At 52.9% G+C, this 21,321-nt stretch overlaps 2 protein-coding genes across 3 annotated transcripts in view; both read right to left on the reverse strand.

Moving 5' to 3' along the window:
* LOC115499687 (complement C3-like) overlaps positions 1-3,426 on the reverse strand; it is a 44,974-nt gene extending 41,548 nt beyond the window's left edge. The window contains exons 1-5 of the mRNA XM_030293831.1: positions 3,285-3,426; positions 2,702-2,894; positions 2,107-2,269; positions 1,938-2,008; positions 62-156 (exon numbers count right to left, since the gene is read on the reverse strand). Of these exons, the coding sequence (XP_030149691.1) occupies positions 62-156; positions 1,938-2,008; positions 2,107-2,269; positions 2,702-2,894; positions 3,285-3,361 (599 nt within the window). The 5' untranslated portion in view covers positions 3,362-3,426. The remainder of the gene's footprint in view (positions 1-61; positions 157-1,937; positions 2,009-2,106; positions 2,270-2,701; positions 2,895-3,284) is intronic.
* Positions 3,427-11,406: 7,980 nt separating this feature from the next.
* LOC115499303 (complement C3-like) overlaps positions 11,407-21,321 on the reverse strand; it is a 40,028-nt gene continuing 30,113 nt past the window's right edge. The window contains exons 28-41 of one of the 2 annotated variants that reach the window (XM_030293107.2): positions 20,396-20,552; positions 18,556-18,719; positions 17,503-17,661; positions 17,307-17,366; positions 17,100-17,190; positions 16,931-16,982; positions 15,538-15,625; positions 15,367-15,456; positions 13,134-13,239; positions 12,808-12,897; positions 12,548-12,631; positions 11,908-11,991; positions 11,681-11,816; positions 11,407-11,584 (exon numbers count right to left, since the gene is read on the reverse strand). In XM_030293107.2, coding sequence (XP_030148967.1) covers positions 11,443-11,584; positions 11,681-11,816; positions 11,908-11,991; positions 12,548-12,631; positions 12,808-12,897; positions 13,134-13,239; positions 15,367-15,456; positions 15,538-15,625; positions 16,931-16,982; positions 17,100-17,190; positions 17,307-17,366; positions 17,503-17,661; positions 18,556-18,719; positions 20,396-20,552 — 1,503 coding nt within the window. In that variant the 3' untranslated portion in view covers positions 11,407-11,442. Of the gene's footprint in view, positions 11,585-11,680; positions 11,817-11,907; positions 11,992-12,547; positions 12,632-12,807; positions 12,898-13,133; positions 13,240-13,687; positions 13,730-15,366; positions 15,457-15,537; positions 15,626-16,930; positions 16,983-17,099; positions 17,191-17,306; positions 17,367-17,502; positions 17,662-18,555; positions 18,720-20,395; positions 20,553-21,321 lie in introns of those variants that run through there. The other variant, XM_032595704.1, reaches the window with a different exon arrangement.

Here is a 21,321-nt window from a genome sequence, read left to right on the forward strand (position 1 = left end):
GTGAGCCAGCCAGACGCCCTCCCTTGGCAAAGGGAACCCCCTCTAGGAGGGCCTGACATACTTGACCTGCTCCGGGATGTTCCAAGACAGGGACGAGATGCCAAACAGCCTCCCAGAAGACAAGAAGTCCCTCTTGATGGGAACACCGTCGGGGGTCTGACAGGGAGGGTGTGTCTCTTCAGAGACCTGGTTTAGCCCCTAGGCTCTCTTCCTCCTCTCTGTGTCTGGACACTGTCTGTGTCATGACTACTGGGGCAGTGGTTATGAACATGGACTTGAGTCAGTCAGCCTGGGTTCAAATGCCCACTCTCCCATTTATGCGCTGTGTCACCTTGGGCAAATTACTTGATGTCTCTGTGCTCTATGTGCCCAGCTAGAAGAAGGAGAGGAACATAGCCCCTACCTCAGTGGCTTGGCACATGATTCATGTAAGCTGGAGCTCACTCTCGTCGGCGGCTGTCTGAACACTGATAGTAACTAGCATTTATCACCTACTTTGTGCGGGACCCTGTGGTAAGCATCCTATGGGCGCTAAGTCACACAGCATTGCCTACCTTCGACTCTTTGACCTACAAGAACACAAAGTCGTGTGGTTCAACCTAACACACAGTATGTCATTCGTTGCAAATAACTAAACACCAGGAGACATCATGTAAAAGTCTGGCTTTCTGGCTTCTCTTGGAAATTGGGATAACCGTGGATACAGGTTCCTGTTGGCACATAGCGACATTTGACTGGAACTGGGCAGAGGCTCTACCGTTAGAGGTGTGTGTTCTCCGTTCCCCACAAATCCCACCGATCCCCACAGTCAGCTTGTGGCTGTCAGGACCTGGTCCCTGTTACCTTTGCGTGATTGCAAGAAATACTCATGACGATCCTCTGAGAACCACCTACCTCTTCCCTCTGTCCTTCACTTCCTCCTTCCATTCCCCCTCCCCCCCACCCCTTTCCTGCCTTAGCCCAGTAAATTGTAATGAAATTACTGTATGCCAAGCACCCATCCTGTCTGGAATTTAGGTTCTGTGGAGGTCTAGGGAGCGGGCAATTAGCAAATGAATACATTCAATTTATAGGGTGCCTAAAGGAGATGACAGGAAGGGAGACCAGTGGAGTGTGTGTGTGTGTGTGTGTGTGTGTGTGTGTGTGAGAGAGAGAGAGAGAGAGAGAGAGAGTTGAGAGAGGGTGTTTGCAATTTTACAGGTCCTCAGAGAGGCTTCCCTGTAAAATTGTGCCATTGGTGACATTTGAGCAGAGACTTGAATGACGTGATGGGGCAAGCTATGTGGGTATTTGGAGGAAGAGCGTTTTGTGAGTAGTGGGGGAACAGCCTGTGCAAAGGTCCTAGGGCTGGCTCTTTATGGCAGTTGGAGGGACAGCAATAAGGCCCATGTGGCTGGAGCAGAGTGAGTGAGGGGAAGAGGGGGAGGAGAGGAGGAGAGGAGGACAGGTAGGGGACTGGGCAAGTCTTGCAGGGCCTTGGGGAGTGCTGGGAGGACTTAGGCTTTTACCCCAAGGAGGTGGGAGCTCCTGGAGGGCTCTGGGTGGAGGAGGGTGGGACAGGAGTTGGGTGCTCGAGGCTGCCCCCTGGCAGCAGGAGGCGGATTGGGCTACAGAGAGTTTTTATCTGTCATCTCAATCTTCAGCTGAGCAAACCAAGGCCCAGGAGGGTGAAGTGACCTGTCCGGAGTGACACGGTCCCCAGAGGTTTGCCTGGAACCGGAATCCACGGGCAGAAGCATCACTGTGCCTGGTATCCCTGGATCTCTGCCCTGTGTCCAGGGCTCTTTCTGTGTTCATGGCTCTACAGGTCTCTTTGCCTTTAGGCCTCTGCAGTCCTGCCTTTTCCGGAATCTCTTCTCTGTGTCTCTCTATCTCTTTGTCTCTCCCCGAGTCTCTGCCCAGGGGGAGTCATCGTCTGGGTTCCCCGCTGCTGGTACCTGGATGCTGACGATAATGGTCCGGCCCACGGGCAGTAGATCGTTGTCCACGGTAAAGATCCGGTAGAGGACTGGGAGATGATGTTAGAGAAAGGGGGCGGCGAGTGAGGCCCTGCCCCTCCCCACAGTCCCTCCCAGCCCTCTCTCCAGCCACTGCCCAGCCCCTTACCCGTGGAGCCTGGGGTATAGATGGGCTTGTCTGTCTGGATGAAGAGGTACCCGCTCTGAAAGCTGACCAGCACCACCTTCTCCACCACGGTGCCCCCGAAGTCCGCCTGGACAGTCACGAATTTTTTCCCCTTCCCTGATGTTAATTCCCAGTTGGCTGGGATCTAGGCATAGCCAGAGAGTCATTGAGATGTTGCCTCCCGGTCCCTTGCCCGCATTCAGCCCCAGGCTTTCAGTGGGGTCCACACCTGCCTGCCCTTCCTGCCATTAGCACCTGTCCACCACTCCGGGTCTCCCTGGTGTGCCCAGGTTGGGAGCGGAGGGGTAGTAGGGGAGGGAGCAAGGGTCTAAGATGGGTAGGGATCAGAAAGGGGGATGAGTAGGGGGAATTAGACAAGGGGCTCAGAGGACCTCTCTTAGGAGAGGGGCTCAAAGCTAGGGGCTCAGGATAGGAGAAGCTAATTGAAGGAGGAGTCTCAGAGAGGGAGGGGCTTCCAAGTGGCACCTGGTCATAATGGGGAGGGGCTTCCAAGTGGGATGGGTTCAAAACATGGAGGAGACTCAGAGCGGGGACGGGCGCCAGCAGGTGCACGCACCTTGATGTTGACTGTGCTCATGTGGTCATTATCCTTGGTCAGATAAGTGTTTCCTCTGGACAAACTTATCTTCCTGTCTGGAAAGTCGTTGACGCTGACTGTGACTGCAATGTTGCCTCCATAGTCATGGGCCTCCAGCAGCACCTTCTCCTCATTCTCCAGCCGCAGGATGTTGGGGGTGATCATGGAGAACCTGCAGGTCGGGTGGAACACGGGACGGAGCTGCCGTTCTAGGGACCAGGGTTCCAATCCTCACCCACATAGCACGAAGCCCCCAAATCCTGTGAAGTCAGAACTCGAGGCCTCCAAGTGATTCCACAGCCACGGAATCACTGAACATACCACAGGCACCCAAACCCGCAGACCCCTGCTTCTAGAAACATCCGCCTCCCATTGTAACCCGAGTGCCATGAACCCCCAGCTCATGAAATCATGAGCTCACAGGCAGCCCAAGGCCATTCACATCCCAACCCGCTGACCCCTGCCTCCGCAGACACCCACGTGCGCCCTGGATTCCACTAGGACCTGACCCCACCCCCACCTCACAAGTAGCCCGGTTTGGAGAAGGGTCATGACCACTCACATGGGGTCCCCCGGTGCCAGGGGCAGGATGGGAAGCAGCAGCAGCAGCAGCAGGCTGGGGCCTGAGGCAGGCCCCATGGTGCAGGGACGGTGGAGGGACAGAGGGACGGAGGAAGCGGACTGGGAGGGAATGAGCAGAGGCTGCTGGAGGCTGCCTTTTATCTGGCTCCCGCCTCCCCCCTGCAAGCTCAGCCCAGCCCACAGCTCCCGTGGCTTCCCCCTTCCTGGAGCTGCCCCAGATTTCTCAATACCATTTCCTAAGTTTTTCAATCCCTGGGGCCGGTGTGTCCTGGGGTAACTAACCCAAGGGCATGTCCTCCAGCAACATGGACACACCTTCCCCCTGCCAAGGTCTCCCTCAGGGTCAAGGTCAGTTGGTAAACAGGGACCTTTCCCTGTTGCACCTACTTAGCGGTGGAGGAACACTGAGGGCCAGAGAGCTCCCCACCCCAGGTGTCTGGGCCTGGCGCCCAGTCAGTTTCTGGCCATGCGTTTGTTAACCAATGCCTTCCTATGGGTTCATCTCTATGCCCATTGTGCCCGGAAGTGTGGGAGAGGAATGGCAGGCAAGATAAGCCAGCAGGGGAGAGAGAGGAGGAGGCCTGGAGGATGGGATTCCCGTTAGCTGGCTTGCCCTGTCCAACATTCCAGGTTGGACAGCCGGAGAGCCAGGCTGCTTGAGTTGAGGCTAAGTGGGGTCTCTGGAAGGCACTTAACCCTAACACAGTATTGGCTATGTGTCCCCGATTCCAGTTGAACTGGTGTCCTGAGTTTCGTCTGGCACCCCAGCTGGAGGAAGGAGAAGAAGGGGAAGGAAAGGGGAGGATTTCTGGGTGGGGGGAGCCCAGGCACCCCTCTCCCCCCCACCCCCTTGAGTGCAGTGATTTCCCTGCTGCACCCCCCACCCTCACCCTTGAGTCGGTGCCAGGCCTGGGAACAGCGGGGACTGCCCCTCCCCTCCTGGCCCCCCACTTCCAGGATGGGGTCCTTGCTACACTGCTTTCTGAGATTTTCCCTCCAGGACCCATGGCCTGGGCACCTCCCCCACCATGCAGCCCAGGCCTCCCCTTCTCCCCCTACTCATTACTCATTAACCGGAAGGTAAACTTGGCCCGGCTGGATTTGATCTGCCCCACGGCTGCTTCCCCCACTCCCCCGCACCCCTGACTCAAGCTCAGGAGAGGCCTGAGCATCAGGGACCCCCACCGTGGAGGGTGCAGGGGCAGGCTGGACATTCACAGCCATGAATGTCCCTCTGAGCATTGGGTGACAAGCCAGTGGCATGGGGCAGGCAGAGGCTCATCTTGGTGCCCCGCACGTGGTGAGGCCCCACTGCACATGGACTGTATGTTTATTGTTTCCAACACCTGCTTCTCTTCCTCACCTTGTTTCGTTGACAGCCCTGCCCGTCCTCCAAGCCATCTTCCATCGTCCTCCCTCTCCCCTGCACTCACTGTCCCAGTCCATCTGTCTGTTGTCTGCATCCCTGTGGTCTGTGGCCTCCCTGCTGCAGAATCACTTCTTCCAGCCCATGTACACACACACACACACAATATTGTATTTCATTCCCTGTGAGGTAGGTACTTGTATTATCACACCCATTTTACAGATGAGGAAACTGAGGTTCAGAGAAGTGAATTGACTTGCACTGGGCTACACTTAATCTGTCTCCTGTCCTGCACACACGTGCACAGAGACATGCACAGTGACACAGGAGACCCACCTGCCACAAGCCATGAGCCCCTACTCACCAGCAGGGGTGTGGCCATCTCCCCCAGCAGCCAGCAGCAGCAGCAGGAGGCCCAGGCCCAGCTGGCACACACTGCAGGGCTGTCTTCACCTGTGGCTGCGCCCCAGCCTCGTGAATGGGATGTCTGTCTGTCCATCCACCATATACACTGAGGGCCATAGAACTGTCTCCCCATGCCTGAGCAGATGAGGTCCTGAGTCACCTCAGGGCAGGGCTAGCATGGCTGGGTCCCTGAGAGCAGGGAAGAAACCACAACTGCCCAATGGTCCTGGGCTTCACACGCTGCAGACAGGCACCTATGGGTACCTGGGTTCAGCCTTTGGTCACTCCGCGATCAAATATTTCTGGATACGTGTGTGCCAGGCACTGTTCTAAGTTTGAGGCCACAGCTGTGAACAAGACAGACAAAAGTCCCTGGTGTTAAGGAGCTCCCATTGTTGGGGTGAGAGACAATGAGCCTCGTAAAGAAGAAAATACTATATAGTGTTTGAGATGGTGGTTAAGGAAGTGCAAAATACAAGAGTGGTTTGTGTGTGTGTGTGTGTGTGTGCTGTGTGTATGTGTGCATGGAGATGAGTGCAGGTGCAGGCATGCATGTTGGTGCATCTATGCACACATGTGGGTGTGTGTAGGTGTGTGCATGTAGGTGCGTGTGCGTGTCCGATGTGCATGAGTGTTCACGTGCACGGGTGTGTGCAGGAGCAGACACACATACGCCTGCATGTGTGGATGTGTGTACACGTGCATGAGTGTGCCTGTGAGTGTGTGTGCATGCGTGCATGCATGGATGCAAGTTCAAATTGGAACTCACAGACAGGTGGTGTAACCACCAGCCGCTAGGTTAACTAGGCTGAATCCAAGGCCTGGAAGTCGTCCCGGGGGCACCTCGAACTGGCCTGAGTAGCCCTCTTTCTCTTCTCCCCCACATCCCACCTTTTCGCAAGCCCTGGCCATTCAGTCTCAACGTCTGATCTGAACCCAGCCGCCTGTTTCCAGACCCACTGCTACTGCCTTTGCGAAGTGCTGTGGGCTGAGTGTCTGTGCCCCTCCCCCCCGTTCATTTGGTGATGTCCTGATCACCTACCTGATGGCCTCTGTAGGTGGGGCCCTGGGGAGGCAGTTAGGTCAGGAGGGTGGAGTCTTCCTGAATGGGATGAGTGCCCCTGACGGGACACTCTCTCCCTCCCTCTCTCCCTCTTCCTCTCCGTCTCTGCCATTTGAAGACGTTTGAGGACCCAGTGAGAGGGCCACTGTCTACAAGCCAGGAACAGAGCCCTCACCAGAGCCCGACCAAGCTGGCACCTGTGTCTCAGACTTCCAGCCTCCGGAACCCTGAGAGATGCATGTCTGCCGTTTGAGGCGCCCGGTGTAGGGCATCTTGTTACAGCCGCCAGACTGCACTAACACACTAGGGCATCCGTCATTTCTGGCCTGATTCTTGCAGTGGTTTCCAGCTGGACGTTCTCTCTGCCTCTTGCCACCTCCTAATTCATTCTCTGCCCTCTACAAGTGTGAACTTGTGTATTTGTTTCCTTTAATTTATATGGTTTAATTTAATTTACTATTTTCTTTTATTTTAGAGGTGAAATTCACATAACATAAAAGCAACCATTTTAAAGTGAGCAGTTCAGCGGTATTTAGGGCATTTCCACAGTTGGACAACTCTGTCTGGTCCCCAGACGTTTTCAGCGCCTCGAAAGGTAAGCCCATACCCATAAAGCAGTCCCCATCCCCCAGGCCTCCCAGCCCTTGGCAACCACTAGTCAGCTTTCCTGCTCTATGGAGTTACCTGTCCTGAATAGTTCAGGTATTTCAGAAAAGTGGAAATACACAACCTGTGGTCTTTTGTATCTGGCTTCCTTCACTGAGTATAATGTTTTCAAGTCTCAGCCAGGTCCTTGCTTGTTAGGGCTGAGGAATGTTCTAGTGTATGGACACATCCCAGTTTGCTTGCCCATTCACGCGCTGAGGGACGCTTCAGTCGTTTCCACCTTTGGGCTACTGGGCAAAGTGCTGCTATGAGCATGCTCGCACGTATATTTGTCTGGGTACCAGCTTCCAAGTCTCTGGGCACATAGCTAGGATTGGAATTGCTACCATCAGCCTTCCAAACACATAAGTCAGCCTTCATGTCTTCCTTGCTTAAAATATTGCAGTGGCTTCCCACGGAGCCCTCAGGGGCTAGCACATTACGCCTCGTGGCCCAAATCCAGCCATCCCCCTCTGTGTGTACGGGAGTGGCTCACTTTAATGAGCTGCAGATACCCACCAGGGGCTTCCCTCTCTGCCTGTTCCCCACTCTGCTCCCAGTGCCCACCTCCCTGACTCACAGCCAACATCTCACCACGCCCACGCCCACGCCCTGTGCTGGTCATACTGGCCGCCACCTACATGTTGGAGAATCCTGTGTTGGTAACTACAGGGCACTGAGTGAATGAATCTCATCCTGGGGGTTGGTGGCTCAGCAAGTTGCCTTGCCTTTGACAAGCTCATCCAGAAGAGAAAGTAGACCTTGGGATGGAAAGGTTGGCTGGGATCTGGGTATCACTGGATCAGAGAGAAACGGACCTTGGGGTTACCTCCTACTGCTTCCACCTTTCTGGATCTCCAAACTGCTCCCCTTTGGGTGAATCCCTTATCATGGAGAGAACAGCTCTGGCTGCTGGGCATAGAGGATGCCCCCCACCCAGGATGGCCCATCCCATGTGACGAAGGCATGGCGGGACACAAGTTTCCTCTCTTGTTTCATAAGTACCTTCATGATCTCCTTGATTTTATCTTGGCCCTCAAACCTTAAGATATTTACTATCTGGCCCTTTATAGAAAAAGCTTGGCCTTCCCCTGAGCTTAGAGTAGACACAAAGTGATCTTCACTATCTTGAAGTCCATACCCTGTGCTCACTTGGCCTCAGGCATCTTGAGGACTTTGTACATACTGTTTCCTTCATCTGGAATGTTCTTTTCCCTGATTCTCCATGGCTGGCTCCTCCTTGTCATCTCTGTCTTGGCTCAAGAATTCTCTCCTCACAGGAGATATCCCTGTCTTCCCTGACCATCTGCATTAGTCAGGGCTCTCCAGAGAAAAAAACCAGTAATATCTCTATCTGTCCATCCACCCACCCACCCATCCATCCATCTGTCCGTCTGACCATCCATCCCTAAATCCATCCATCCATCCATCCATCCATCCCTCCGTCCATTTATCCATCCATCTGTCCAACCACCCATTATGCAATACACCCATCCATCCATCCATTCATCTATTCATCCATTTTTCTGATCATCCATGCATCCATCCATCTACCTGCCCAACCATAAATCCATCCATCTGTTCATCCTTCCATCCATCCATCCATCCATCCATTTGACCATGCATTCATCCATCCATCCATCCATCCATCCATATATTCATTCATCTCTTCATCCACCCATCCATACATCCATTCATCCATCCATCCATTTTTCTGATCATCCATGCATCCATCCATCTACCTGCCCAACCATAAATCCATCCATCTGTTCATCCTTCCATCCATCCATCCATCCATCCATCCATCCATTTGACCATGCATTCATCCATCCATCCATCCATCCATCCATATATTCATTCATCTCTTCATCCACCCATCCATACATCCATTCATCTATTGCCTACTATCTATCATCTATCTATGTTATCTATCTATCCACCACTTAACGATTTATATGTATTATCTATGTATGTATGTATCTATGTATCTATCGATGATCTGCATGCACACACGCATACACACACACACACAATTTATTTTGAGGAATTGGCTCATGTGACTATCGGGTTCATCAAGTGACTATCGATGGAACACATCAACTCCATGCTGTCTTTAGAATGTGAGTTTCAAAGATCATATCTGTGTTGTCACAGTGTGGAACCACATGTGCTCAAACAAAAAAATACCAATGTATTTAAAAAAAAGGAAGAAAATTAATCCTAGGGCAGAAGAAAGGGAGAAATTGGCATGAAAAACATGACAAGAAGGACATAAAGGCGGGTGGGCAGACGTCTGGTCACATGTCACCTAGTGAGGCTGGGACACCTAGGGAGTGGTGAGAATTTTTGAGTCTCCTCTTGACAGGGGTGCCTGACAACCAAGATATATTTCTCCCATATTCCTGGAATTGGGAGGTGGGGCTTACAGGCACTCGAGGTCTTAGGGGAAATAGGTGACTGCCAGTCTCAGGACTTTTCTCATGATGACCTAATCTACAGCCAGGAACTGGATCCCACCATCCATAGACCAAGACTTACTCGTGGTGTTATTAATCAGAAGAGGCGTCCAAGGGCCCAGTTTCCAACAACAGCCAGTGAAATGATTTGCCTGTGGCTGCTGCCCCCCGCGCAGCTCAGGTGATGCTGTGACCACAATGCCCACCTCCCCCCCACCCCTGCAATCTGTTCTTGATAATGGACTCATGCCTTCCCCTCCCTGGGTCACTCAAATATCCGGTGAAAACCTTGCCAGCCCTGCCCCTTATGGCCGCCGCCTGGGAACAGCCAGGATGAATGCAGGCAAAGTAGTGAATGGAGTTGCACACACCCTAGAGATGATGGGCAAATGGACAGAAGGTGAGAACAGGTGGGGAAGAAGGTGAGGAGGTGGAGGATCTGGGTGGGAGGAAGGAGAGGAGCAGGAGGATCACGGTGGGGAGGAAGGTGAGGAGGCGGAGGGTCCAGGTGGGAGGAAGTTGAGGAGGGGAGGATCCAGGTGGGAGGAAGGTGAGGTGGGGGAAGATCCAGGTGGGGAGGATGATGAGGAGGGGGAGGTTCCAGGTGGGAGGATAGTGAGGACGTGGAGGATCCAAGAGTGGAGGAAGGTGAGGAGGCGGAGGATCCAGGTTGGGAGGATGGGAGGATGATGAAGAGGGGGAGGATCCAGGAGGGGCGGACAGTGAGGACGCGGAGGATCCAGGTGGGAGGAAGGTGAGGAGGTGGAGGACCCAGGTGGGGAGGAAGGTGAGGTGGGGTAGGATCCAGGTGGGGAGGATGATGAGGAGGGGGAGGTTCCAGGTGGGAGGAAGATGAGGAGGCGGAGGATCCAGGCTGGGAGGATGGGAGGATGATGAGTAGGGGGAGGATCCAGGTGGGAGGAAGGTGAGGAGGTAGAGGATCCAGGTTGGGAGGATGGGAGGATGATGAGGAGGGGGAGGATCCAGGAGGGGAGGACAGTGAGGAGGCGGAGGATCCAGGTGGGAGGAAGGTGAGGAGGGAGAGGATCCAGGTGGGAGGAAGGTGAGGAGGGTGAGGATACAGGTGGGGAGGAAGGTGAGGAGGGAGAGGATCCAGGTGGGAGGAAGGTGAGGAGGGTGAGGATACAGGTGGGGAGGAAGGTGAGGAGGGGGAGGGTGCAGATGGGAGGAAGGTGAGGAGGGAGAGGATCCAGGTGGGAGGAAGGTGAGGAGGGAGAGGATCCAGGTGGGAGGAAGGTGAGGAGGGAGAGGATCCAGGTGGGAGGAAGGTGAGGAGGGTGAGGATACAGGTGGGGAGGAAGGTGAGGAGGGTGAGGATATAGGTGGGGAGGACGCTGAGGAGGCAGAGGATCCAAGTGAGAGGAAGGTGAGGAGGGGGAGGATCCAGGTGGGAGGAAGAAGAGGAGGGGAGGATCCAAGTGGGAGGAAGATAAAGAGGCAGAGGATCCAGGTGGTAGGAAGGTGAGGTGGGGGAGGATCCAGGTGGGGAGGATGATGAGGAGGGGGAGGTTCCAGGTGGGAGGAAGGTGAGGAGGCGGATGATCCAGGCTGGGAGAATGAGGAGGAGGGGGAGGACCCAGGTGGGAGGAAGGTGAGGAGGTGGAGGATCCAGGAGGGGAGGAAGGTGAGGAGAGGCAGAATCTAGTTGGGAGGAAGGTGAGGAGGGGGAGGATCCAGGTTGGGAGGGTGATGAGTAGGGGGAGGATCCAGGTGGGAGGAAGGTGAGGAGGCGGAGGATCCAGGAGGGGAGGAAGGTGAGGAGGCAGAGGACTGTGGAGCCCTCGTGCATAATGATGCTCGGGAGGGCTGGGGTAAAGCAGGTGAGGATACTGGTACCCACACAGTGGATGAGAGAAGGATGTAGGTGAAGATACTGGTGAGGACCCAGAGGAGGAGGCAGAGGACACACAGGTCACGATGCAGGTGGAAAGACAGCAAGTAGGTGAGCACTTGGCGCAAATGCAGGCTCACTTCAGACTACGTGCAGGTGCAGTGCAGGTGCATGTGGGCACGGGCTCCCCGGGGAAGGAAGCAAACGTGCAGGTGATCCACGGGGAGGAAGGAGTTGCAGGGGAGGAAGCAGGGGATCACAGCTGCCTCTTCCTCCCTCTCCAAGACCTTCCGACTTTGGGAGACACATGAACTCTCAGTGAAGCTTTATTGTGGGGACTGTGGGCAGGGGTCAGTTGGGACAGCCAAAGACAACCATGTTCTCAGTGAAGTTGGCCAGGTCTTGACACAGCTTCTCATTCTCCTCATCCTGGCATTCATCAGCCTCTGGCCACTGTTCCAGCCAGGTGTCCTTCCCGATGATGTAGCTGATGCTGGGGGGAGGACGGCAGGTCAGGATCAGGGCAGGGAAAGCATGGGAAGGGGCGACCCACTGTGGGGGGTGGGACATGCACAGGGCTGACACTCACTTGGGTTTCTCTCCCCACAGGTCGGCGGACATGCCCCACATGAGGTAGTGTTTCCCCTCCTGCAGCTTCAGGGCTTCTCTGCACTTAATGTGGCTGATGAACCTGCGCTCCTGTCCAACCTGCACCTCATCAGAGCCTGGAAGGGACGGACGGGGACGCTGAGTGGGGGAGGGCAGGGAACCAGCAAGAAGGAAGTGGAAAGACAGAACACAGACTGCAGGGCTGACCTGATTTGATGATCTGCTCGACGACCATTACATAATCATCAAAGTCTTCTGACAGCTCCTTCTTGAGAAGCCTGGTCTTGTACACTGATGGGGGAGGAGGGGAAGGACGGTGGGGTCACGGGCAAGGGGGGCTGCGGGGACCCTCAGCTGCAGGCGCACCTGAGCGTATGGCGTCCCCAAGGAGACACATGCAGGGTCACAGCCACACGTGCAACAGTCCCTGCCCCCCAGTAACACACCTGCCACATGTCTTCCCACAACCACCACGTCACACAGCCACACACGGCCATGTGCACAATTACACTCACCACAGTGGAGTCCTATGCATAACCTCCCATCCACTATCCCCCACAAGCACTGTCTCTTATCTCCATGGCTTGGCACGACTACATGTCACACACACAACGGGCAGACGACCATATCCGCTCTCACACTGGCTGCACACCCGGCCGACTCATTAGCGTGGCTCCCCATGCACTCATGGCCCCTCATAACACATTTACACCCACACACACATCGGCTGCAACCACAGGCTGACGTATAGCCATATGCAGCCAGGGGCACTCACAGCCAGTCACACACACAGCCATGGCCACACAGTGTTGCTCACCCAGGCACCCACGTGCACGTGCCCACTCACCGTAGTCTACTCCTGGTTCACAGGCCTTGTCCAGACGCTCGTCCAGGGTGATCTTTTCATCCATCGGGTGCATGAAGCAGTTCTCTGTGTGGTGGATGAGTGGGGGACATGGTGGTATTACACGCGTTGTCCAGGGCCCCCCGCCCCTGGGTCCGTGTGGGTGTCCACTGGGTGTGGGCTTTCAGAGCCCCCTTGGGCCACCCCCATGGAAGGAGGATCCGGGGGTGTGTGTCCACCCTTCCTGGCTTCTCTGCACCCACCCTCAGCACAGCGGCACATGTCTTTGTGACAGAGCTTGCTCAGCAACCCGTCTTCTTTGTCTGGGTGGTAGAACCGGATGCAATTCTCATCTGTGGGCAGAGTGGCAGGGAGGTGTCAGAGGGCTAGGGCCTCCAGCCCAGAGACCCAAGGGCTTGGATTCCCAACTCCAGTCCCTCAGACCTGGAGAGGCCAACTCCAGTCCCTCAGACCTGGAGAGGCCAGGTCCTCAACCCTGGGACCCTCCGGCGCCCGCCTCGCACGGATCCCTTGGACCCTCAGGACCCCCAGCCCCCCAAACCCCCCAGACCCTAGGTGGGCTGCTCACCCAGGTTGTAATAGGAGTACACCTTGACCGACCCAGGCTGGATAAGCCCCACGTTGAAGTACTGGTGCACCTTGAAGGTCAGACAGTCCTCCTGGTCATGTGAGATCTGGGGGGAAGGAGGAGGCTGGTCAGTGGGGGGACAGGTCGTGTGAGATCTGGGGGGAAGGAGGAGGCTGGTCAGTGGGGGGACAGGTCGTGTGAGATCTGGGGGGAAGGAGGAGGCTGGTCAGTGGGGCGACAGGTCGTGTGAGATCTGGGGGGAAGGAGGAGGCTGGTCAGTGGGGTGACAGGTCGTGTGAGATCTGGGGGGAAGGAGGAGGCTGGTCAGTGGGGGGACAGGTCGTGTGAGATCTGGGGGGAAGGAGGAGGCTGGTCAGTGGGGCGACAGGTCGTGTGAGATCTGGGGGGAAGGAGGAGGCTGGTCAGTGGGGCGACAGGTCGTGTGAGATCTGGGGGGAAGGAGGAGGCTGGTCAGTGGGGCGACAGGTCGTGTGAGATCTGGGGGGAAGGAGGAGGCTGGTCAGTGGGGCGACAGGTCGTGTGAGATCGGGGGGGGAGGAGGAGGGTGGTCAGTGGGGCGACAGGTCGTGTGAGATCTGGGGGGAAGGAGGAGGCTGGTCAGTGGGGCAACACGGAACGGAGCCCAGCATAGGGTCCTGGGGGTTGAGACAGTGGTGGAGAAAGTGAGGGAGCAGGAGTATCCACCAAAAGACTGATGAGCACTTCAACACAGCCATTTCCACTTCTCCAAGGCTTGAAGCTACATTATCCCTGCCAGCTTCCTTTCCTAGTTCAGTGTGGCCATGTGATTGAGTTCTGGCCACCAGACTGCTGTCTCTGCCCATGAAAACATCCACGGTTAATGGTACTGAATGCGATATTTAAAAGTAGTTGTTGGGGTGGCACCAGGAGGGCATAGTCGGTTAAATATCTGACTCTTTATCTCAGGTCAGGTCATGGGTTTGTGACTCTGAGCCCCACATTGGGCTCTGCTCTGACAGCACAGAGCCTTCTTGGGATTCTGTCTTTACTTCTCTCTGCCCCTCCCCTGCTTGTGTTCTCTGTCTCTCTCAAAATAAATAAACATTAGAAAACTGAAAAGAAAAACTTATTGAGAGGGTAGATCTTAAAAGTTCTCATCACACACACACACGCATTAAAACTATGTGAATAGATGTGTTAAGTAAACTTATGGTGGTGATCATTTCCCAATATACACATACATCAAATCGTTATGTTATGCACCTTAAACTTACACAATGTTGTATGTCAGTGACCTCTCATTCAAGCCGAAAAAATAAAGACAGAGAGAGAGACAGAAACAGAAATAGATATGCATAGGTACGTATATGTGACAGGTGTATTTGGAGGAACAGGCTAACAGTGAATTTGCATAGAGTGTATATGGAACTGTGTTTTACTGCTCTGCAATTTCCCTGTAAGGTTGGAATCCTATAAAAATTTAAGTGCACAAAAAGTCCAGTACAAGAAAACGTCAACCACTAGCTCATGCACAATCCTCTTTTCTTCCAGGGAGGAGGGGTCCAGCAGAGGACTCTAAGATCCTAGGGATTGCAGAGCCCCAAGAAGGAATGTGAGCAGATCCCTGACTTAGTGTGTGGAGGAGAAAACCCTTCCCTTAGCCTCCCAACTGGACTTTACCTGAGTGGGAGGCACAAGACTCTTGTGTGGGGACCCTCATATTCTCGAGAGGTTTATTACAGCAGCTAGTGTTACTTATGCTGACTAATATGGGGTGAGGGGACTGGGAATTTTGGAAGTTAGCAGGGGGCATGTGAGGATAGGGAAACGGGAAGATGTAAGTAGGGGAGAGGAGGAAGCTCAAGTCAATGTTAGAGAGGAAGGCAGTGACAGAAAGTCAGATGGAGAGCAAACACAGAGAGAGAAAACCCAGGGGGAGCGGAGCAAGGGGAATGCTTTTTAGCACTGAGCAATTTATTTTTTAAACCCAAGTGGCTCCCTTCAAAAGTTGTTTAGGACTATGATGAGAAGAAGTTGGAGGAAGCAAGTGTGAAATGAGGTTGGAATGAGACTGGTCAGAAGTTAAGCTGCTTAGAAAAGATGAGATGACCTGGGTTGTCGACCTTACTTTATATGCCCCTTCCCTCCACCACCTAGCAGCAGCAGTCTGTGCTTGGGCCCCTGCTTGGGCCTCATGCGACCCAGATGCAGGCCAGTCTGTTGGAGGTCAGATCCCCATCGGAAGCCTTACCTTGTCCAGGTAGATGATGAGGGTGTTCTTATTGGAGAAGGCCTTGTTAAGCTCATACTTAGAGATGTATCTGTCAACGCCGTTACTCAGCTGCGGAAGGGTAAGACTTGTGAAAATTGCCCTCAAGCCTTTGTCCACTGATGCCAGCCCCCAAGCCCAAGCCCTTCATACCAGGTCAAGGTCACCAGTGTCAGGAGAAAAGCCAGTCATCATGGATATATCCAGGATCGACATGGTAGCATCCTGGTCTCCCAGGTACCTGAATAGGGCAGGGAGAGGGCACTTGGGTCCCAGGGTAGGGTCAGCCCTGGGGCACAGTGTCTGCACAAGGGGGTCTGGTCAGAGACTGGGGTTACTGGTTCTCACACAGCAGCACAGAAGGATATTAGATTGTGGGAAACATTCCCCAAATGGAATAAAGGAAAGGCAGTGTCATGGTCAAGGTGACTAAAAGCTCAGGCTCTGGAGCCCCTTTGCACGGGTTCAAATCCCAGCTCCATATGACATTTGATGAGTCACTTGACCTCTCCATGCCTCAATTTGTCCAGAAAATGCAAACGAGAAAATGTTACCATGCTCTAGCTCAATAACGCCAGGCCCCCAGCACCAGGGTACATTAGTCGTAATTGCATAAAATACGAGTACAAATCTTGTCTCTGGATCTCGGGTCCACCAATCATCGTGCAAATCACAGACACGCATCACGGTCAGTGACCAATCACGTCATTCCTTTCAAAGTCTGTCTGTGATGGGTCACTGAGCAGTTCATGCACAGACAGCAAGGCCTGTGGTTCTGGTACTTCCTTATCTCCCAGGGATAAACCGCATGACGTTTCACGAAACTGGTCAACTGGCAGAGGGATCTGCCAGCCAAGATGAAAGGCAGCAGAGAAATGAAGACACTGGAGGTAAAATTTGAAAGCACAGAAACGGAGTTAGAGAAGGAACAGCAGACTGTGCGAATGTCACCCTTGCTGCCATTGGAGGGACCGACCGGCTGTCTTGTGACATCGGCCGCTCAAAAGACTAGAGTTGGAAGCTGACCTAACTTAGAAGGGAGCGTGACAGTTCACTGTGTCACAGGAAAGATGCCTGCTCAATCCCTACCCCAAGTGACACAACAGAAGGAAGACCCACAGCACTTTTGGTAAGTGTTTTACAAAGGAGAACAAGAATTGCTTGTTATCTCCATGTTCTAATGTTGTAGTTTACAGCATGCTAAACAAATTCTCATGTTACTGTAATTTCCATTTCTCTGTACCTTCCTAACTGGCAGTTTGAGAGTTCTGAAGCTGTGATAAAACGCTTTAAAGGTCATGCAACAATGGCAACTTCCCCCACTGATTTGTTGACAGTGCTTGAATAATTTCAGGTTATGGGGCCATCGCTCGTGTTGGACTGCCAATGCAAAGTGACGACTGCCTGGGGTACCCACCTCCTGGCAGGTACTTCAGACAATACCAGATGCACAATATGCTCTTAGAAAGGATTAGGTCATGGAAAGGAGAAGTCTTGCTATAGACAGAGGAATGGCCAAGATGACCCCCAGTGACCCATCACTTACTTGGTACAGATGTCAAGGATCATGGTGTTCAGGGCTTCCTGAGGCCTCTTGACTAGAAACACAGACAGAAAAATGGGAGGGGGATGTCCCTGGGTCCCAACTCAGGAAGGAGGCAGACATTAGAATGAGGGCGGGGGAAGGGTAACAGGTAGGGTCTTAACTCTTTTACCATCTTCAGGAGCTCGTCGTATATCAACCCTGAGGTCAAACTTCTTGCAGGTGTGTTTGCTTTTGAGCTTGGCATGGTACATTGTCACCACCTGGTGAGATCACAGGGCAGTGCAGTGTCAGCCCACTTGAGTTGAGAAGAGCGTCCCTCGGGGCCAGAGGGGCTGAGAGAAGGCGGGCCAAGCTGGTGTGTGTTCCTGTTCCTTACCGACAAGGTGCCTTGTCCCTTCCCTTTAGCTGTTACTACGAAATCCTCATTTTTCTTGGTCTGCAGGGAGAAAGGAGAGAGGAGAGAGGGTGTTGGTACCAAGCCTTCCCCTAGCTGCAACTGCCCTATCTCTTGCCTCTGGCAAACCCTGGCAGGTATGGAGGGGGACAGCAAGGGTTTGGCTAAGCAGCTGTACCTCTTCTGACCGCAGGAGGCTAGCAGATTCCCAGAGGATGGTGTGCTTGATGAGAGAGTTGCGGCTGGGCAGTTCAATGGATACTTCCAGGTTCAGGTCCTTGTGGTCAGGGACATCCTTCTGGTATTGGGCCAAGGCTTGGAACACCATGAAGGTGGCCTAGAGCCCATGAGAAAGAACGAGGGTGAGCCAGGAGACTGAGAAAGGGGTTAAAACCCACTGGAGAAGGAAGAGAGTCATGTCAGAGGGTGGGGGATACTGACACTTTAGCCTAGGAACCCCTGCCCTAGAGAAAGTGAGGATAAGATTAGGGGTTATTATACACTGAAGATATGTCCTAGATTCTCCAAGAGACAGAGACTTAGACAAGAGCTTGGCAGACTGAGAAGGGGTCTAGAATTCACCAGAAATTGCAGGCATCAAAGTGAAACTCTAGCAACACTGAGAATATGGCCTAGCCCCATCCACAGGAGAGTCTAAGACAAGGGTTTGGAGTCACTGAGAATGTGTTTAGAACTTAGTTGTAAAAAAAAAAAATGAAGTTGAGTCTGGAGATACTGACCATATGACCTAGAATCCAAAAGGGACACTGAGAATGTGACTGACAGCTCACCAGAAAGAAAGGGGGTCAAACTGGAGCCTGAGGTTATTAAAAACCATGTTCTAGATCCCACCAACCAGGGTCAGAGAGGCTTGGATGATGTCCTAGAATAGCCGAGAACATGGTCTGGAACCCACAGTAAGATGAACTGACACTGGGAGCCTAGTAGAACTGAAACATGGTCTAGAGCCCACAGGAAGATATGAGCTAACACTGGGAACCTGGCGGAACTGAGAACACGGTCTAGATCTTAGGAGGTTCGGAACACAGTTTGGGCATTCAGCATGTAGTGTAGACTCCACCAGTGCATTCACAGCTAAAAATCCACTCCAGCCACTCTGGCTTGTGAACAGAAGGGCTGCCCCTCCGAGTCTTAACATCTTCTCTGGGAGGCCAGTGGGAAGCCAGAGGAGGTAGGCATGTAGGTGCCTGGGGGATATGGGGTCACTTGCCTGGGTGGAGCCGTAGCCCCCTCCGTAGTATCTCTGCTCATTGAGCCAGGTTGCGACGGGGCGTACAAAGTCAAAGTCTTTGAGCACCAGCAGGGCCAAGAGGGCATAGGATGTGGCCTCCACACTGTAGAGCTTCTTGCCAGGCTCCTCCCACCTTGTCCTCTCTGTAGAGAGAACCCCCACCCCCATGCTGATTGCACTGTCCAGCGAGGAGATGGCCCAGAGAAAAGTCGGAAGACTCACGCTAGACTCACACTAGAACTTCTTGTTCACATGTCCTGACTGACACCCAAGGCACTCACTAGCTGGCTCCTGCCTACTCTTTTCCTTCATTAACCTTCCCTCCTCCATTGAAATTCTCATCTGCAGCCCCACTGATTTACAGATTCCCTAAATTTTCCATGCTCATTCTTACTTCCTGGGCCTTTTCGTATTCTGTACCCTCTATTGGAGCACCTTTTCTCCACCCATTCCTGCTTAATCCCATCCTGCACAACTCAGCTTCAATGGCACCCCAAGAGTAGGTGAGGTCCTCCCTTCTGTCTCTCAAAACATCCTGTGCTGTCCTGTCCCAGAACTATGATGTTCTATATCCATCTATTAACTCATTTCTTTCCTCAACTGGAGTGAGAGCCATGATGGCAGGAGCTGTGCTGTATTCACTGTGATGTCCAAAGTGCCCAAGAAAGCACTTGTGGCAGAGACTGTCAGTAAGAAGCATTCACTCCTGTGGGGTGCCTAGATGGCTCAGTTGGTTGAGTGTCCAACTTTGGCTCAGGTCACAATCTCAAGGTTCACGAGTTTGAGCGCCTCATCAGGCTGTCTGCTGTCAGCACAGAGCCAGCTTTGCACTCTCTGTCTCCTTCTCTCTCTGCCCCTCCCATGCTTGCACTCTCTTGTTCAAAAATAAATGAACATTAAAAAAAAACCTGTTCCCTCATTTCCTGGGCAGAGAGTTGGACTACATCTCCCAAAAGTCTTTGCAGGCAGGTGCAGCCACATACTGAACTCTGGATGATGGAATGGACACTGGCAATGTTAGGGGCCCCTTCCATGCCTTGTCTACCTCCCTTGAATGATCCACCTGACCGTTTCCCCTTCTGCTTAGATGGAGTGGATCCCAAGCACCCCGTGGTGGCAAAGTCATGAAAAGATAGAGGCCCAGATCTCTACATGACTGTCTGGAAGAGAGCTGTCCACCAACAACAAGCTTCCATTGTGCTAAACCACCTCAGTATATGTACTGACACATGTTACATCAGTGAGTGCAAACCTGATGCAGTATATTACCTGAGCCAATGATTAAGTGCTCACTGTGTGCTGGGCACTGTGCTAAATTCCCTTTGGCATTATCTTATCTAATCCTAATTACCCTTGAGATAATGACGACAACAACATTGGAATAGAGCTCTCACTGTATGCTGGACCTTCTACCTGCATTACTCCTTCAATCTTGTCAACCACCTATGATGTAAGTATCTTCTTCAGATGAGGTCCAGGGAGGTTCAGTGACTTTTACAAAGTCGCACAGTGAGAATGTGGCAGAGGGGGATTTGAATTTGGGTCTGTCTGACCTCACAGCCCACATCTTTTCTCCTGTGTCATAGCAAGTGCTCAACACACACTTGTTGAACGAATGATGCCACGTTCTTGTGTAGCTTACAGTGAGGATTTCTCACACCTCAGAGCCATTCACCAAGCAGGACTTAGCACCATCCACTCCAGCTCAACTTGAAGCTGCCCATCGTAGCATAGCTTAGAGCCACACATGCCAGCTCAAGATGACCACCCCCAAACCCTGGCCATGCATGCCTCTTTACCTCACCAGGCTGCCACTCACCTGTGGCTGTGCTCAGAAATTTTTCAAAGAGGTCTTTCTCCAGCCTGCCTGACTGGGCCAGGGCGTAGCCTGCAATGGCCACAGAATATGGTCTCCGCAGGTTCCTATAGTGGAATTCAATATAATCTCCAGCCTTAGTGATGCTGCGCTCCAGGCTCTGTGAGAAAGAGGATTGGGTTCTCTGGTAAGGTGCATACTGCTGCCACAAAGAGCTGGTAAGGATCACACAAGTGCCACTTCCTGGGTACCAGGATGGTTTCTGTCCTTGGGACATATTTGTTTTGGATCTTTTATTTCTTTTTTCTTTTTTGGATTTTCCAGACATTTTAGTCACCGTGAACTTGATGTGCCTGAGAGAGTTTATATACCCAGTGGTGTACTGGTAATAGTTTAAGCACCAGCTCTCCGGAGTGTGTATGGGGGCCAGGGGTCTGTTTTATCGCCTGCCGGTTACTGTGGTGTAAATGCTCCCACTGTGGGCAATTTCAAGCTATCAACATAATGGCCCTGAACATAAAGGGGAGAATATGTGTCGCAGATAGACACTCATGACCTAGCATGACCCAGCTTCAGCACCCCACTGGGAAACCTCTTCTCTAATCATCAGCTTCACAGCTAACACTTACTATATGGCAGTCACACAGGCAATCGCTGAACTTCAGGATCCTATGGGGTTGGCATTATTTTCATCATCATCTCTACTGCACGAATGACAAGATTGAGACCCAGAGAGATGATGGAAGGAGGAAGACATGATGTGCAGCGTTCGCGAACTTTCTTGGTGTAAATATTACCGTGGCCAATTTCAAACTATGTGGAGTCAGTGAATGCAGAGTTGTAGCACAGAAGTAGCACAGAAATAGATAGCATTTCCACCTTATAGGTACATAACCTCGAGATGGATAGATTTGTCATAGATAATGAGG

This window comes from Lynx canadensis, chromosome A2 (assembly GCF_007474595.2).
Source record: "Lynx canadensis isolate LIC74 chromosome A2, mLynCan4.pri.v2, whole genome shotgun sequence".
NCBI lineage: Eukaryota > Metazoa > Chordata > Mammalia > Carnivora > Felidae > Lynx > Lynx canadensis.